A 19,453-nucleotide genomic window follows, 5' to 3' on the forward strand; every position below is an offset into this window, starting at 1 on the left:
ATATTCTATAAAATAAATGGCCTACCCGCTCCAAAAACTTCAGTGGTATGAAACAACAGAAAGAGACAGGGGAAGATTAAAAGAGACTAAGCAAACATTAAAAACAACATGTAATGGATGAGTGACTGGATTTTGAACCAGGAAAAAAAATGCCATTAAGGACATTAGCAATATCTCTGGCAAAAACTTGAATAAGATCTCCAGGTTAACAGTATATACTACACCAAAATACCAATTTTAAAAACTGCACTATGATTATGTGAGTAAATATCCTGATTCTTACGAAATATACACTGAAGTATTTAGGAATAAAGGGGCATGATGCCTAAACTCACTTTCAAATGATCCAGAAAAGAACAATGTATATACATAGATAAAAAGAATCCTAAAACAAATGTGGCAAAAGTAACAGCTGCTAAATACAGGCACAGACTAATAGGAGTTATTTGTAACTTTTCTGTAGGTTTGAAATGGTTTAAAAATACAAGTGGTTTTTTTTTGTTTGTTTGTTTTTAAGATATCAACTCTTCTTTTCCCCTTACTAAACTGCATCAGACTAGTGTGCCTTTATGATTTTCCTTATTACTATTTCTTCCTTATGCTGTCAATGAACTCTGGCTTCCTCTAGTTTTCAGGTCAATTTTACATAGAATTGTCAGGCAAAGAAGTCAAGGCAGGGCTGAAGGCTTTTGCTATACAATAAATAGAATGGGGTTTACAACAGCTAAATTGATCTTCAGAGCAGCTTTCTTTTGTGTTTTAGGATTAACAACAGTCGGTAACTTTCAATCTCTTGAAAAACACTATGAATACATTTTGCATGCACATTACCATTTCCATCATCTCTGGATCTTCAAAATCATAAATAATATGCTCTAAAATATCTCTGTCAGACACAAAACCTAACGCTCTAAACACAATAATGATGGGAACTTCTTGCTTGATATACGGTAGGGTTGCCACAATACGTTGACCAATAGCACTCTTTTTTGCACCCTAGGAAAAAAAATCATTAGAATATGAGAATACAGAGATTACAGCCATATATAAACATCATAAGAACCATTTCATATAAATGTCCATTGTATGTATTTCAAAAAAAGCATGCCTATCATACTCTAAGGAATGTCCTATGGCTGCTTTTCAAAAACCACTGCAACAGGTTTACTTATTTGACAGACAGGCTGGTCATTCAGACCTGAGAGAATTTCCATTCTCTACTCTGTTTGCCAAGATTCTCTAGAATACCTCAAGACTGTATCTGGAAACTCTGGCCACAAAAGAATACAAACACAGACTACCCTTTGTCCTTTCCCCCAACCAAAAAAATTAGGAAGTTTGGAAGAAATAGATGAAGGGAAGCTAAGAGAGACAATAGACAGGCAAATGTGGGAAAAAGCTAAGAAGAGGACGAAAAATAAACTGAGAGTTGGTTGGTGAGGTATCTCCAAATATGAATGATTATAAAAAAAACAGTCTCTTTCATATAGACTTCTCTTTTACAATTTCTCTCTTCAATTACATACAGAAATGAAGTAAGTCACCACCCTTCACTGGCATACAAACACCTGGTTACTCAATTTTAATCAAATTTCTTTCCTTTACTATCAAACTCTACCTTCTCTTGGCCTCATAGTCCTACATTATCATGGTCCATTTAATAACTGTTTGTCTTCCTCCTCCTACTTCAGGCCTCCTTCCTTAGAAACCTTATTTCATCTCATGAGTATTCAGTAACAACTTTTCACAACTGATATCTAAATCTTCATCCTGGTCTTTTTCCTGTACCCACAACCCTCACAACTCCAACTGCCATTTGGTTGTTTCAACAATTATTCCACCTGTTTCATCATAGACGTTTTTCAAAATATGCAAAACATTTAAAAAGAAGGCCTACACCGCATACTTCTCACATCACTACATTCTAAAAATCAGTTCTTGGAAGTTCTCTATTTTATCTTGAACCTCAGGATAGAACAAGACAATCTTTTTTTTTTTTTCATGACTGCCTATAGGCTATTGACACTCATAACCACAGTGTTTCCACTTCAGGCAGACTGACTAGTCTTCTTTTGGGGCACACACACTTGAGGAGCTTAATAAGGTACAGGAAATTCAATGGCTGAGAATACTAATTTCAGTCTCTTTGTCAGCAAGCCTCAAGGCCCAAGGCAAGTAACTAGACTCCATTTCCTAATTTGTAAAGTTAGAGAGGTGAGGGAAGGTTTCAGATTGTAATCAAATAGCTACTGTGGGCACTAACAGGCAAAACAGTGAAGCCCTGGGCAATGATTATACAAAGCTTGGTTGATGCAAAGAGTTGTGAGATACCAAGTGTCCGACACTTAGCCAGATTTGACTACAGAGCACGGCAAAAGCATACAGAGTATGGGAATGGGCAGGTGGCTACACCTTTTAGCCACAACTTCCAAGTTGACAGAATCACTATGAACAATTATCTGTGAATTTAAAAAAGTTAAAAACACTACATAGAGGGAGTTGCCCGCTAGTCCAGTGGTTAGGACTTAGCCCTTTCACTGCTGGGGCCTGGGTTCAATCCCTGGTTAGGGAACTAAGATCTTACAAGCCACAGGCCACAGTCAGAAAAAGCAGGAGCAAAATCGCCTAAAAATAACTACACAGAAATATACATGTATATTGAAATGCCAACAAAATAAAGACCATACACCTAAACTGTTCATTTCATTCCCTTTAAAATGTTATCCTTTTAATTTTATTTCATGATTATAAGACAAAGACCTTATGTTTTTGCTTAGTGATTTTCAACTCTGGCTTCGCATGAGAATATTCCAGGGAATTAAATACAACATGGGTCCCCAAGCCCCATTCCTCAACTGAGTAAATGAAAATTCTGGAAAACACCATAGGATCTTGAGTCATCCTCATATTATATCAAACTTTATCACTAAATCTAGATGATTTTCCTTTCTCTGTCTCTGATTAAGTGATTTTGCCCATAGCTTCCATGATAATCTCCCTAATATACTGTGTTCCTTATACTTCTGGCCTCCATAATCCAAGTCAACACTTATCAATTAAGAATCCACATCACAATCACCTGGGGATCTTTCTTAAACACTTGTAGCTGGGCTCCATTCTACCCCCAGTCACAAGAGAAAACCATTTTAATTCTTTAAAACACTTATTCTACATGGGATTTTTAACTTGAGGCCCTTAAACCTCTTTGTTCAAGTTCTTCTTTATAAAACATCAAAGTGACATTACACTCTGCAGAAGTGTTTATAAGAGCACAAGACTGGAAACCTAAACATCCATCACAAGTTCAGTTCAGTTCAGTCGCTCAGTTGTGTCCGACTCTTTGAGACCCCGTGAACCCCAGCATGCCAGGCCTCCCTGTCCATCACAAGAGAATGGCTCAATAAATTATATTACATCCATACATGGAGTATCACATCTCAGAAATAATGAAAAACTGCTGATCTAAACTTGTTTTTAAAAGATACCAGCAAGGCGCAAACATTGTTTTTGAATTAAGACTATTTCTGAATGGACTCATGAGAAATTATCAAAAGTAGCTGCTTCTGAGGGAAGAGATTTGGAGGTCAAAGGAAGACTACTTTTTGTACTTTTCTGAACCACTTTAATGTGCATATATGACTTACATTAAAAATTTTAACAAATAAAAATATACATGAAATTAGTTACAACAAATTTCCAGGAGAACCGTGAAAATTAAATCAAGTAACCTAAGTAACATAGTTGGCACACAGCTATAGTCAAGAAATGCTATTGTTAGATTACATTATCGTAAGTAACATGCCTATGCTGGGTGGCTTCTTGATGGCACTCAATGATCTCTGCCTCTATTACTGCCTTGTGTGGTCCCCCTGGAGAAGAGACTGGATGTGCTGAATTGCACCTAACAAAAAGAACATGGCAAAAATGAAAGGATGTTGCTTTTAAGATTAAGGCATAAAAGATGGCAATTTCCATGTTGTTCATATGCTCTAAGGCTCTGCTCAATTACTGTGACAAGCAAGCTGCCATGTTGTCAGGGGCTATATGGAGGGGCACCACGTGGCAAGGAACTGAATCTTGCCAACAACCACAAAAATGAGCCTTATAATAATGACTGTGGCCCAAAAACCTTGATTGCAGCCTTGTGACCAGAGGACTCAGCTAATCCACATCCAGAAACTGTGACATGATAAATGTTGCTACTGGAGTAATTTGTTACACAGCAATAAGTATTAATAAATAACAAAGTTGGATCATGGAAAAAGGAAGAGAGTTCCAGAAAAACATCTATTTCTGCTTTATTGACCATGCCAAAGCCTTTGACTGTGTGGATCACAACGAACTGTGGAAAATTCTGAAAGAGATGGGAATACCAGACCACCTGACCTGCCTCTTGAGAAACCTGTATACAGGTCAGGAAGCAACAGTTAGAACTGGACATGGAACAACAGACTGGTTCCAAATAGGAAAAGGAGTATGTCAAGGCTATATATTGTCACCCTGCTTATTTACCTTATATGCAGATTACATCATGAGAAACGCTGGGCTGGAAGAAGCACAAGCTGGAATCAAGATTGCCAGGAGAAATATCAATAACCTCGGATATGCAGATGACACCACCCTTATGGCAGAAAGTGAAGAGGAACTCAAAAGTGTCTTGATGAAAGTGAAAGAGGAGAGTGAAAAAGGTGGCTTAAAGCTCAACATTCAGAAAACAAAGATCATGTCATCTGGTCCCATCACTTCATGGGAAATAGATGGGGAAACAGTGGAAACAGTGTCAGACTTTATTTTTGGGGGCTCCAAAATCACTGCAAATGGTGACTGCAGCCATGAAATTAAAAGACGCTTACTCCTTGGAAGGAAAGTTATGACCAACCTAGACAGTATATTCAAAAGCAGAGACATTACTCTGCCAAAAAAGGTCCATCTAGTCAAGGCTGTGGTTTTTCCAGTGGTCATGTATGGATGTGAGAGTTGGACTGTGAAGAAGGCTGAGCGCCAAAGAATTGATGCTTTTGAACTGTGGTGTTGGAGAAGACTGTTGAGAGTCCCTTGGACTGCAAGGAGATCCAACCAGTCCATTCTAAAGGAGTTTGGTCCTGGATGTTCTTTGGAAGGACTGATGCTAAAGCTGAAACTCCAGTACTTTGGCTACCTCATGCGAAGAGTTGACTCATTGGAAAAGACTCTGATGCTGGGAGGGATTGGGGGCAGGAGGAGAAGGGGACGACAGAGGATGAGATGGCTGGATGGCATCACTGACTCGAAGGACATGAGTCTGAGTGAACTCTGGGAGTTGGTGATGGACAGGGAGGCCTGGCGTGCTGCAATTCATGGGGTCGCAAAGAGTCGGACACAACTGAGTGACTGAACTGAACTGAAAGTGCCTTTCATACAACACTGATAATATGTTCCAGAAAAACTTTTTGACAAAGCATGCAGCCTGGTAACTTACAGAACTAGATTAGAAGGAATAAACCCAAACAATATCATGTAATATTCCATACCTGTCCTCCTCTCGCCAGCATGCTAACCCAGATAGTGCTGGTGGGTCGAGAAGAATTCTCCAGACATGATCTACACTCTCCTGTGTAGGCATATTTGGAATCCTTTTTGGCAAACACATAGACTGTGTTTGTTGCCATTTTCTCTTGAGCAATCAGAACCTACACGGACAATAAAAGTTATAGCCATAAAACACACAAGGTCTTTGAATTACGAAGAACAGTGAAAGCTGCCTCTTAATTTAATCTGACTGTACAAGCTCACTGAAATAACAGTTCTTAAACTTTACATATTCCATTTTGCATAAACACTTAACTACAACATATTAAGCTCAAACTGTCGAAATTTCTAGTGTATATTATATATAGCTAAACAAAGTCTTGGTTTAATATAAATTCAGCTGTCACCTGCCTAATAATTCAACTGCTACTTCCAGATTATTACACAAAATTTACTTTTTAACTTCAACTTTCATGAGCTTAATGATCATTTGTTATTTTTTATAAATAATGCTATTATACCTTTTCTGATCCATTAATAATGAAGTAGCCACCAGGATCCAAGGGGCATTCATTTAACTCACAAAGATCACGATCAGTTAAGCCATTCAATAGGCAGTAAGTTGAACGCAACATAATTGGAATTTTTCCTATAAAAGTTTTCTGATGCTGTGTCTGAAGTTGTTCTTCACCTTCTTTAATGACTGTTTTTGTTATGTCAACATAAAGTGGAGCAGAGTACCTTTGAAAATAAAAGTAGATCACAAGTTAATAGTAAGGTATTTGCTAAAACTCTGAACTGGCCAAAATTTTATTTTCTGAATTTTATTTTAAAATTAGCTGCTGGAAAAGAAACATGGTTTCTTACGTGAGATTTCTTAATCTGGCCTCATTTGGCATCATTGGTGATGGAGCACCATCTCTTTCCCAATGGGTGGGCTTGGACAGGTAAATCTGTTCAAACTTCAGCAAATATCTTGGCTAAAATGAAACAAAAAACCATGGAAAAAAGTAAATAATTTTTTCCATAAAAAATTTAATGATTCAGTTTTAATCAACATTAACATTTTGAGTAGAAACAGCTCTACTGTAATGCCAAAGTTAATCCACTTTACTAAAATGGTGACTCTCCATAGTCACTATCCATATTCCATAGACATGAAGTTTTATACTTCATCACTCTCTTAAGGTGGAAGACAAAAAGAGACTGTAAAGACTAAGCATATATCATATGCTCTGAATTCATGTCAAACAACTAAAATGGATTTGCATTAATGATCTGTACAGCTGTTTCATGTGCCCTCTCCTTAGCTGAGGTTAGGTTAACAAAGTTACCGGAAAACAAAGAAAAGATAAATTCATACAATTAGAAACGTGTTCTAAACTAACCAACGGGACATGGGAAAAAGTAAACCTAACTCTTCAATTAAACATAACAGAAGATGTCAGCACCAGTCGCAGGGCAAAATGGAGGTGCTGATTCTGGAACCCCTCCTGTATACTGGTCAAAGACATCTTTATTCTGAACAATGAAGGAGATCAACTTTTTGCCACGTACAATGACACCTATACCAGCATCAAGAAGCAAAAGGCCTTTGAGAAGAATATTTTCAACAAGACCCATAGGATTGACAGTGAAGCTGCCCTTTTAGAAAGCCTGAAAGTGGTATACAAAAGCTGTATCAATCTCTATTTCTGTATGATTGGCAGCTCCTATAAAAATGAGCTGAAGTTCATGGTTGTTTTGAACTGCTTCTTCAACTAATTGAGACAGATGCTGAGGGAAAATGTAGAAAGCAAGCTCTGCTGGTGAACATTCTTCTCGGTTGTGGAAGAAATCATAGATGCAGGGGTGATCCGAGACAGTAATTCCCATCAAGTGGTACACCCGGTGGCATTAAGGAGCAGATCAAATATCAGGTGCTGCAGTCAGCCAAGAAAAGATCCAGCAGTCACTCCAGTGAAGACCACCATTCCTGGCTTTTCAGTTCAGTTCAGTTCAGTTATGTCCGACTCTTTACAACCCCATGAAGTACAGCACACCAGGCCTCCCTGTCCATCATCAACTCCCGGAGTCCACCCAAACCTATGTCCATCGAGTCAGTGATGCCATCCAACCATCTAATCCTCTGTCGTCCCCTTCTCCTCCTGCCCTCAATCTTTCCCAGCATCAGGGTCTTTTCCAATGAGTCAGCTCTTCGCATGAGGTAGCCAAAGTACTGGAGTTTCAGCTTCAACATCAGTCCTTCCAATGAACACCCAGGACTGATCTCCTTTAGGATGGACTGGTTGGATCTCCTTGCAGTCCGAGGGATTCTCAAGAGTCTTCTCCAACACCACAGTTCAAAAGCATCAATTCTTTGGCACTCAGCTTTCTTTATAATCCAACTCTCACAGCCATACATGACCACTGGAAAAACCACAGCCTTGACTAGATGGACCTTTGTTGGCAAAGTAATGTCTCTGCTTTTGAATATACTGTCTAGGTTGGTCATAACTTTTCTTCTAAGGAGTAAGCATCTTATAATTTCATGGCTGCAATCACCATCTGTGGTGATTTTGGAGCCCAGAAAAATAAAGTCAGCCATTGTTTCCACATCTATTTGCCATGAAGTGATGGGACCAGATGCCGTGATCTTAGTTTTCTGAATGTTGAGCTGGCTCTTCACTTCCTCAAAAAATCCAAGAGCTCCTGGGTGACTTCTCATCCAGTCCCACAAGTGATGCTTGTAGGATCATCTTGGGGTCACAGGGATTAAGACTCCATCATGTCTGTAGGTGCCCCACCCTCACCCCAACCTGTACACGCTTCCCCTTCCTTCTCACTCCTGTCAGTACTGGAAGGAAAGCTCTGAGCACATCTGACACAGGGCAGGGGAAGCACCCTCTTTCTTCTTTGACTGGGATTATGCTCCCACGCTCTCCTAGAGCCTGTATTTTCTCCTCCACTTCTGTGCCCTGTGATACAACTACACTTCAAAGCAGGAGAAGGAACGTGCTGAGGGCTTTCCTCCTTTTGCCTTTACACAGCCTTCATCCCAACAGCAAGAGGAGGGAGAGAGAATTCTTTTGTATAGAATAAGTGGGGGTGGCGAGTGGCATTTTGAGTCTAGGTATTTTCTCCTATTTCTTCTTACTGCCCAGACCTCTAGTCTTGAAAAAAATACTGGGAACATAGGAAAGGACAGCATGGAAGCAGTAATTTAAATTTTATCAAAGAGGGTCTACAAAATTCTCTATTTCAAACACAGCTGAATTTTTTTTTTAATTTTATTTTTAAACTTTACATAATTGTATTAGTTTTGCCAAATATCAAAATGAATCCGCCACAGGTATACATGTGTTCCCCACCCTGAACCCTCCTCCCTCCTCCCTCCTCCCTCCCCATTCCATCCCTCTGGGTCGTCCCAGTGCACCAGCCCCAAGCATCCAGTATCGTGCATCGAACCTGGACTGGCAACTCGTTTCATACATGATATTTTACATGTTTCAATGCCATTCTCCCAAATCTTCCCACCCTCTCCCTCTCTCACAGAGTCCATAAGACTGTTCTATACATCAGTGTCTCTTTTGCTGTCTCGTACACAGGGTTATTGTTACCATCTTTCTAAATTCCATATATATGCGTTAGTATACTGTATTGGTGTTTTTCTTTCTGGCTTACTTCACTCTGTATAACAGGCTCCAGTTTCATCCACCTCATTAGAACTGATTCAAATGTATTCTTTTTAATGGCTGAGTAATACTCCATTGTGTATATGTATCACAGCTTTCTTATCCATTCATCTGCTGATGGACATCTAGGTTGCTTCCATGTCCTGGCTATTATAAACAGTGCTGCGATGAACATTGGGGTACACGTGTCTCTTTCCCTTCTGGTTTCCTCAGTGTGTATGCCCAGCAGTGGGATTGCTGGATCATAAAGCAGTTCTATTTCCAGTTTTTTAAGGAATCTCCACACTGTTCTCCATAGTGGCTGTACTAGTTTGCATTCCCACCAACAGTGTAAGAGGGTTCCCTTTTCTCCACACCCTCTCCAGCATTTATTACTTGTAGACTTTTGGATCGCAGCCATTCTGACTGGTGTGAAATGGTACCTCATAGTGGTTTTGATTTGCATTTCTCTGATAATGAGTGATGTTGAGCATCTTTTCATGTGTTTGTTAGCCATCTGTATGTCTTCTTGATCCTGGCTTTTCAATTCTCTGCCTTGGGTCTGTGAACTCTGCTGCTTAATGCTGCCCTCTTCTGCCTCAACCTAATCCAGGCAGTAGGTCTGGGCACCACCCATCCCGAGATCACCACGAGAGGTGCCCTTCTTCAGAAAACCTTTGGGATTAGAATTTCCCCAGGAAGATGAAGGATGGAATGCTCATTGTTGAGTTTCATCTCTCCCTTTGACCCAAAACTTCCCACAAAAATGTCTCAAGAAACCTTCCTGAGACTTAGCATTCTGCCCCATTCACTAACTGCCAATTCCCATGGGCAGATAACTGGGCATCCTTGAGGGGGCATTTCTGTGTAATAGATGTATGGAATCAGTATGACAGCCACCTTCTTACAATACTGTGTGCAAAGAGGAATAAAAAGAAAACAACAACAGAAAATCCTAATTACTATTCTACATAAAGAAATGAGAATTTCCAACTATGGGTGACTATAGCTTATTTCAAAGTTAAAAAAGGAAAGAAAGAAAAGACAAAGAAAAATTTTCAATTAAATATCTGCTACCCAATAAAACAAGATCCACGAGAACTTTTCAGAGTTAAATGGATACAGAATTTCTCTCTAAATCAAACCTCAGAAAAGGAAAAGATGGAACTAAGCACATCACTAAAGGAAAATCATTAATACCCAAGTTCCCCAAGCTGGAGTAGGGAAAGAGCAAAAAGAACTACTGGTGATAATGAAACAAAAGGAATTCAGCCATCCAACTACTCATTTGCACTATCACCTTAGTTTAGGGCATTATTATCTGAAACTTAAGCTATTTCAAAATTTGTATCTGACTCTAGTCTCTTGCCATTCTCAGTAAACACCATTTCCAAAGCAACCTTTTTAAAATAACGCTTTATATACATTCTGTGACAGTCTTTCCACAATTTCCCATGACAGCCAATGACATCCAAGCATGTGAAAACCTAGTTCCATCTTATCTTCCACTATCAAAAAGAGATCAAGTCAAAAACAATATACTGACTACGGTGGTCCCTCCATTCCAACCACAAGCCAAATTCATGAAGTATCTTTTGCTGAAATGATTAAATATCTTTTCTCTACTAAGACAAATGCCATTCATGGTCAGCTTAAGTCCCTCCTGTCTTTTTCACTAAGCTCTGATACCAAAGCTTGAGAGATCTCTTCCTTCCATAGTACTTATTTTGGAACTCTGAATATGCTATATTGTTATCTATCATTTTGAAAAGACCATATAGAAAAAAATGCCATACATTAAAAAAAAAAAAAAAGACATTTTATACCTGTTTTTCCAACACAGTGCCAGAAGAGTCAATTATTTTTGTTCTCAAGAGCAAAGTCTATGGAGTATCTCCACCTAAACACCAGTCCTTATGAGACAAGCTACGGAAAAGAGGGACTGATCTGGCAGGAAATAATAATCTCTCCCTCTGCCTACTTCTACTTCTTTTCTACCTCATTTTGGTTTTTAGCTTTCCCTGTCCCTCAAGACCAATCAAGCTGCCTCTCTACTCAAAAACTAGGAACATGCAATTCCCTGGTGGCTTAGTGGCTAGGATTCTGGGCTTTCCCTGCCATGGCCTGGGTTTGATCCCTGGTGGGGGAAATTGAGATCCCCCAAGCCACGCAGCCAATAAATAAATAGTGCTTAAAAAAAAAAAAAACTGGGGTGGGAAGAAAGTTCATGAGGGAGGGAAATACGTATACCTATGGCTGATTTATGTTGCTGTATGGCAGAAACCAACAACACTATAAAGCAATTATCCTCCAATTAAAAATAAATTAAGAAAAAAAACTAGGGACAGTCATTGTTTTTGACTACATACACACTTCTTTACAATCACTCACTTAAAACTAGACTCTAAAATGATAGCCCTGCTATGATTTTAACAATGCTGAAAACATGCATGTGTTAAAAAAAAAAAAAAAAAAAAAAGACTACAAATGAATTTAGAAAAATTAAAAGAGCTGATATATTTGGGTGATTTTCCCTTATCTCTTATATTGATATAATAATGTATTTCATGCAACAAATAATCAAGGCGGAAGTTCTTCACCTACTTTTTCTTTCGATTCCTTATACTTGGAAAGACAAAAGGAGGATTTTCTGAAGTAATATGACTATTTCTGGCTTGCTTCTCTTAGTAGCTCATCATATCCCTTGAGATTCCTCTTCCTATTAAATACCTACTATCTGAATAAGAATTAACAGTTCTGCATACTTGCAAAAATGCATCTCTCCATTAGTAAGAATAAATCAGGAGCTGATAGAAACTGTTTTAAGTACACTACAGAAAACACCTACTTTCTTTTTTACCTTTAAGCCAGGTGAGAAAAGGATTGAAATTTCAAATCAATACCCTTATTTATGTTACTTTATTAAAGTAACCATCTTACCGGTTCTTCAACTTCTCCACTAGCATGCTGAGCTTCAGCTTGTAGGTCTATAGGTGGAGCATCTTCCACAATTCTTTGAACAGACATCTGAATAAACTCATCAAAAGAATCCAGCTGTTGTCTCACCAAACCTTTCTCATCAAAATAGGAACTGCGAAAATATGAGTTTACAATCAGTTACAACTCAGTGATGTCTTCTAGCATACTTCCCCATTTTCATTACCATTAAATTCAACAAATATTAATCATGAAATAGAAATTACTCTTACCCATCACTATATAAAATACTATCATGGATCTAAAAAGGGGATGAGACTAGGAACACTTTCTTTGTAGAACTTATTGTTAAGTCTGGGGAAATGAGACTTCTACTTGTGGGTAAAATTACTAAAACACAACGTAAGAACTATAAGGAAGCCCTAACTTATAAATATCCCTTATAAACTTTATCCAATCTCTTTGAAACATTTCTTGAAACTAAAGAAAATGTATAGTCAAAGAGAAAAATGTTAACATGGATGGGCCATGAGAATATTACGCTAAGAGAAATAAATAAGAGAAAAACAGATAGCACATGATTTCACTCATATGTGGAATCTTAAAAAAAAAAAAGGAAAAAACCCAAACCCAAAACAACAGACAAACAAAAGAAAAAAAACTCACAGACATAGAGAACAGATAAGAGGTTACCAGAGAGAGAAGGTGGTTAGTGTTATAGGTGAAATGGGTGAAGGGAGTAAAATGTATGGTGATACAAATGATGGATAACTAGACTGTGGCAGTGATCCCTCTGTGGTATATTCAGATGCTGAACTATAACACTGTACACCTGAAACTTATATAACACAAAAAAAGCATGGGAAAAAAAAAGATAAAAATAAGAACTTTAATTTTAATAAGAAGAAAGATGATGATGTCAATGACTAAAATATAGCATGTTAAGAATTTCAATTTTAGGTTAAAGATTATCCTACTCTGTATATGTTAAAGGTAAAATGAGGCAAAGTCATTTAAGTGAAAATACTTAGCAAATGACTGATCATTAAAAATGGAGCAAGGTTGAGAGATCAGAGCTAGTGGTATAGACACAGAAATCAAACAGTGAAAGCCCTAATGAAGGACAGAGGCTCAAAAAGAAACAACTTACTATTTGTAAGAAGCCTCCCCTCACCACCACACAGGAAGAGCTGCATAGCTGGACCTAGCTTCTAGCCCCTTTTGCTTATTAACTAGCTCCCTCATCTCACACCAATTTTCTGAGCACCATGCATAGCCCAACAAACCATCAGCTTCCCGATTCCACATCAGGAGATCATCTCACAGGTTGCTGGCCAGCCTATCGATTGGCTGGCTTTGGGTCCCACCCTGATTCAGTCACCCATGGCTACCAATATCAGAAGTTCTCTATGGCAGAGAACACAGTAACAATCACCCTTATATAAGGTACAGCTTCAAGAATGATGGAGGCAGAGACTTCCTTGGTGGTCCAGTGGCTAAGACTCCATGCTCCCAATGCAGGGGGCTAGTTTTGATCCACCATCAGGGAACTAGGTCCCACATGCCACAACTAACAGTTCGTGGGCCAAAATTAAAAAGTCCCGCATGCCACAACTAAGACCTGGTACAGCCAAATAAATAAATAAAAGTAAGTACATATTTATAGAATGGTGAAGGTAATTTCCTTCAGTAGAGACTGTGAGCTAACAGGAAAGAAATTTCTCACAACCATTTGGGTCAGCCATTGGTATATAAGAGACACATGGAAGGAACTAGCTGTAAAGTAAACAACAATGGTTTTATGGACAATTTACAATTAAAAATCTTTTTAAAAACTAAGGACAAGTTTCATCCTCCCAGGAAGCTGAACCATAGCTACTTTTCCCCAAATCATGAGAACAGTACCTCATTAGAATGCCACCCTTTAAACACCTACAGTTCTTATTTATGAGTAGTTCTTATTTATGGTATCTACTACTATGATGGGATTCCCTGAATTCCCAGATTCAGTTGTGAAGAATCCACCTGCCAATGCAGGAGATGTCGGTTCATTCCCTTGATCAAAAAGATCCTCTGGAGAAGAAATGGCAAACCACTCCAGTATTCTTGCTGGGAAATCTCATATACAAAAGGAACCTGGCAGGCTATAGTCCATGGGGTCACAAAAGAGTCAGACACAGTGACTAAAAACAACTACCATGACTAATGTACAAGAAGTCATCTTACTAAAGTCACTATGATATTAAGTATTATCACATTCACAAGCCTGGGAAGATCACTTGATATCAAATAGTGGAAAAACAAAACATCATCTCATCATAGTTAAAGTACCTATAATCAATTAAAATGTAAAAATCAAACAACAGTTTATTCTGTAAGAAACATTAAATGCAAGGACTTGTTAAATAGTGTATTTAATCCTTCAGCAATTTGCCACATAAGTTGACAACTTTTTTTTTGGCTAAGATCAAAACATTCTTTCTCCCTGGCGATCACCAAATACAGGCATCCTCCAAACATCTAGCTGGTTACTGTTTCCTAGTAAAATGTCTCTTGGTGTTTAATAGTAAAAATCACAGAAGATGTAAATGTCTCAGTATGAAGTTTATAGTCCATGTTTAATAGGAAAATCAAATACATACTTACATCCCATAAACTCAATACATTTTTAACAAAACAATCTTCAGCAAAGCTTCAGTTTTACTCCAAACACAACTAGCAGAATCTAGAAGCATGTATTCTTCAAAAGGGAAGAGGCTGAGGCATCATCATATTACTATATATAAAGCAACTGTCACTTTGGTAAGAGAGGAGAATTGTAGCATTTTACATCCTAACATAGCAAGAGGTGACTTAACTACTTAAAAGTTATTTTTCTTACCTATATGTAAGGCTTCCTGCTCAGTTTTATTAACAGTTTAATTACACTTAGACTTGGATGGGAATGTGGGTTGAAATACAACCTGTTATAACTTTATCCATTTAAAACAGTGAGAAAACCAAGGAATCAAATTAACAGCACCAGTAATGTAACAAACAGGCATCATATGCCATCTGATACAATGCACTGAGAGCAGAACATCATTGTTACCAAAAGTAATCACCTAACTATGAGCATCAGACAAACCCAAACTGAGGGGCAGTCTACAAAGTAATTAGCCTGTATTCTTCAAAAATGTCAAGGTCAAAAAAAAAAAGTGAGGCCATTGGACACTTTGAAGAGATAGTGGGTTTCAGAAACCGCCCCCCCAAAAAAGAGGAAGACTAAGTAACTGTCCTAGGTTATAAGAGACAAAAGAATAAGTCATGAAAACTAAATGTAATATATGATCTTATGTTGGATCCAGGATCAGAAAATTTCTGTTTTGTTCCAAACAACTTTAGTGGGACACCAGCAAAATCTGGATAAGGTCTCTAAGTTAAATAAGATTACTATATTAATTAATTTCCTTATTTTAATAACTTAGATTATGATTATATGAAAGAATATTCCTAGGTAAGTCACTTAAGTCTCAAACATTTCAGGAAAAAATGCAGATAGATAAAGAATAAGGCAAAGAAAACATAGCATAAGGTTAACCTTTACGGAATCTAGGTGAAGTATATACATGAATTCTTGCATAATTTTCCTATAAATCAAAACACCTTGCAAGTTAAAGTCAGATACTTAAATAACAAGCCAGCACTCTTGAAGCCTATTCACAAAAAACATCTAATTTTCAAGCAAAGAATAAGCAGGAAATCACTGTGTGGTTTACAGTGCCTTTTAAAACTTTTTCAGTTTGATCTAAAACATTACCTAATTACAATCCAGCAAGCCTCTTGCCATAAATCTGGGGTGATTTCATCATCATCTTCATCATATTGCATATCTGCAAAAAAAAAAAAAAATCATTCTCACTTGCAATAAATACTACTAGCTCACATCTCACTCCTATCATGTGAGGTAGCAGAAACACATTTATCTATACTAAATAAAAACAACTGCTTTACCCCATTTCTGTAAAATCTCAATCATTACTTGAATTGTAATGAAATAATGTATGAATGTATGTACATACACATGAGTCTATGTCACATAGGTATTCTCCCAATTCACAAAGAGGTCTCATGAGAAAGGTTCAGTACAAGTCATAGTCATAGGAATTTATAACTGTTCCATCCTCTCCAGAAAGCTCATGTAACTCTTATTAACAGCTAAATATATTATAATAACTAACAGCAAGCTCACAGTCCTCTGATCCAAAGTCAGAGATAAGGCTAAGACGCAGGAGTCAGCCAAGGATTCCAATAGCTGGCCAATATGTTAAGGTGCAGTGTCTATTACAGCAACATTTCATACATGGACAGGGATGACAGCCTCTATTTTCCAAAGGTGGCCACACTGTATCTTCCATTTTACGTGTTCTTTTATAAAGTGATTTTAACACTCCTACCATCAAGATATAAGGGCGGGGGAGGTTGGTCTATGCTTCTTCCCTTTGATTCTAGATAGGTTTTTGAATCTCCCATAACTAAGAGAATACAGTTGAACCAATGTTACACAATTTTAGAAGCTTTAGATCAGGAAAAGCAATGCAATTCCACTTTGTTTGCTGAAATACTTACATTTGGAGCTGTGATTAAGAAGTCCTACTACTCTAAGGCTGGTATACTTAGGTGAGAAAGCCTAAACAGAGAAGCCACTCAGAGATGTTCCAGTCAGCAAACCTAGTCCTTGAATTTTCCTAGGTTAGATGCCAGATGCACTGAAAGCAGAGTGTGAGTAAACACTCCAGATCACAATCCCCAGCTGTCAATATCCAGCCTTTGTGTCTGCCAACCACTGGCATCAGGCAACAGTCAAGCCATTCCTACTATGCTCTGCCCAAATTCCTAGCCCATTCAATTCAAAATAATTTCTAAGCAGCCAAATTTTGGGGTAGTCATGCAGCAACAGTCATGTGTGCAATGGGGCATTTGAAAAATTAGTGTGCACTGGTCCTAATATTAGTCTCATCTTTTTTTTTTTTTTTAATTTTTTTCCAAGTGTGGGTTTATTTTGAAATTATGAAGATTTCTACATTATTTTTTATTACATACAATAAAGCAATGCTTAGCTTAAAGTAAAACTTTCACATTTAAAGTTTTTATTTTAAAAATATATTTTTACTTATTTTTTAAATAAAACATCTTTTTATTTTAAAAAGATATTTTTAAAATGTAAACACGTAAAAGCCACCAAAAAAGGTGATCATATCTTGCAGTGTAGGTTTATCCTTAAATATTTACATATCAAATGCTGTTTAGAAAAGATTTAAAAACTGGCTAAAAATTATTTACGATTGGCAATGATTAAAATATCCTTGTCTCTGAAAAGGCATATTAATGGCACATAATGAATTTACTGTCACAAGCACTTAACAGTTTAATGGGTATGTAGTTTTATCAGTATACAAAATGCTCTTAGATGATCAGTGCAGTTGTTCTGGAGTGATCACTGTAACAAGAAAAGGCCAAAAACAGAACATCAACTTTCAAAAGGTCTTTTCAAACAGTCTCCTTCTTTTCAAAGAGTTTTCAGCTCAGGACAGAACAGCATTTAATTATTGCATCCCTTGCATATGGGATGTATGACAGACTATACCAGGTCATCGACAGGAACTGCAATCTGCAGAATAATACAGCCAGTCCCTTCTCATGCCACCGAAGAGCAGCACACAGGCTGAGCACGAAACACAAAAGCATAACTGTTGAAAGCAATCTCATTGTTTCAAGCATTTTCTTCAGTTGTTTCACAGGTCCCATTGAAAAGCTAAGTACTGGCTAAGCCATGTACTGGCTAAGGCAGCAGTATTTCCAAAGGTATAAAACACTGCAAAAATCTTTATGCCTCCAGGGAGACACAGCAATCCAGTTCCAAGGATGCAGAAGAAGACGCCACTGACGAAGGATATAGCAAACCACTTCAGCCTGGTGTTGAAACTAAGGGATGAGGCATCAAGGACCTGCAGGGTCAGGCCCTGTTCCTCCTTGTCCTGGCGGGGTAAAAAAACTAAGGTATCTAAAACGGCTTAGAGATTTCTAGCTTTGATGACACACTAGATGTTATTATCACAAGCACACAGGAGAAGCTAATAAGGCTGGAAAAGGAGCCGTAATAATCAAGTTAGTTTTGTATTTATTGATCATTTATCCCTTTTAACATTTTTCATGACTTCTAGCTTATGAGAAATGAGAATATATCACCTACTAAAAAATTAAGCTAGGATTTTTTTTGAATTTTTTTCGCAGATAGAAGTTAAGAAAAAGAATACAATGATACTAATAAATTTCTAGATGCAAGATAAAAGTGAGACACAAGTTTAAACAGCAGACCTTAAGTTTCTGCTTCTATAGTAAGCAAGGAACAGAAAAGTGAGGGGCAACCAGGAGGTTGGGAGCTAGAAGAAAATGAACTCTGAAAAAGGAGTTGTGGCGAATGGAAGAGGGAGCATTAAAAATATACAAAGAAAATACACTACTCATGACTAAGATTTCTACATGTAAAAAGAAAAAAAGACACAGAGTTCCTGTTCAGTAAAATGCATACCATTGAGAACTGTGTCATCTCGTGGTAAAAGGAAATGTAAATATCACCTTTTAAGATAATTTACTTAGGCATAAAGTAACATGAAGAAATGCCAAACTGGATCAAACCCTGCCCCGGCCCCCACAACACACACACATAAACAGAAACTATATTCTTTGTCCCTGGGGTATTACCAGAACCTAGCACAATGTTTGGCACAGGCCGACGCTCAAAAACTACTCAACAAATCCACTAGCTCTGGCCTTAACGTAAATTTGAAAAGGAGCTCTGCTTCAGACGAAATCAAAACAACTGAACCTGTCGTATGGTTCTGCAGGCTACTTTCAATACGGGAAGGGAGCGTCAGATTCAATCAAGAGAACAAGAGTGCCCCTGACCGAGATCATAAAGGCTACGTTCCCTGCACCCTCCGCCTCTCAAAATCTCGGATCCGGCCTGGGGATGTGGGGAAACGACTGGGGACGTGGTTGGGCAGGCCGGGGAGGGGGCCGCAAATCCTTCATTCGTCCAACTCCCCACGTTTCCCCCCCGTAAATGTGTCGCCGAGGAGTGCCCTGACTGGTCACCTACCCTCGTCCGCGTCGTACATCTTGGTAAACGAATCCCGAGCCCCTCAATCTAGAAATCACACACAGAGAGGCGCGTAGCTGCCAACGACCACCGCAAAGTGAGGCGAAGTAGTTTCCGTCTCCGGCGTACCCAGAATACTCTGCGTCCCACACGAAGCCCCGCCCATAAAGGCTCCAATTAAGGTCTGCGCCTGCGCGAAGGGCAAGGGGGGGGG

General features: G+C 38.3%; 1 protein-coding gene and 1 pseudogene across 1 annotated transcript in view; one reads left to right on the forward strand and one right to left on the reverse strand.

Annotated features, from left to right (window-relative positions):
• The window catches only part of POLR2B (RNA polymerase II subunit B), a 46,115-nt gene extending 26,721 nt beyond the window's left edge, over positions 1-19,394 (reverse strand). Inside the window, exons 1-7 of the mRNA XM_006058366.3 lie at positions 19,240-19,394; positions 15,898-15,970; positions 12,102-12,252; positions 6,376-6,488; positions 6,030-6,249; positions 5,511-5,669; positions 832-996 (exon numbers count right to left, since the gene is read on the reverse strand). Of these exons, the coding sequence (XP_006058428.1) occupies positions 832-996; positions 5,511-5,669; positions 6,030-6,249; positions 6,376-6,488; positions 12,102-12,252; positions 15,898-15,970; positions 19,240-19,258 (900 nt within the window). The 5' untranslated portion in view covers positions 19,259-19,394. The remainder of the gene's footprint in view (positions 1-831; positions 997-5,510; positions 5,670-6,029; positions 6,250-6,375; positions 6,489-12,101; positions 12,253-15,897; positions 15,971-19,239) is intronic.
• LOC102399233 lies at positions 6,975-8,589 on the forward strand (annotated as a pseudogene).
• Positions 19,395-19,453: the final 59 nt, after the last annotated feature.

Source organism: Bubalus bubalis, chromosome 7 (assembly GCF_019923935.1).
Source record: "Bubalus bubalis isolate 160015118507 breed Murrah chromosome 7, NDDB_SH_1, whole genome shotgun sequence".
In the NCBI taxonomy this organism is placed as follows: domain Eukaryota; kingdom Metazoa; phylum Chordata; class Mammalia; order Artiodactyla; family Bovidae; genus Bubalus; species Bubalus bubalis.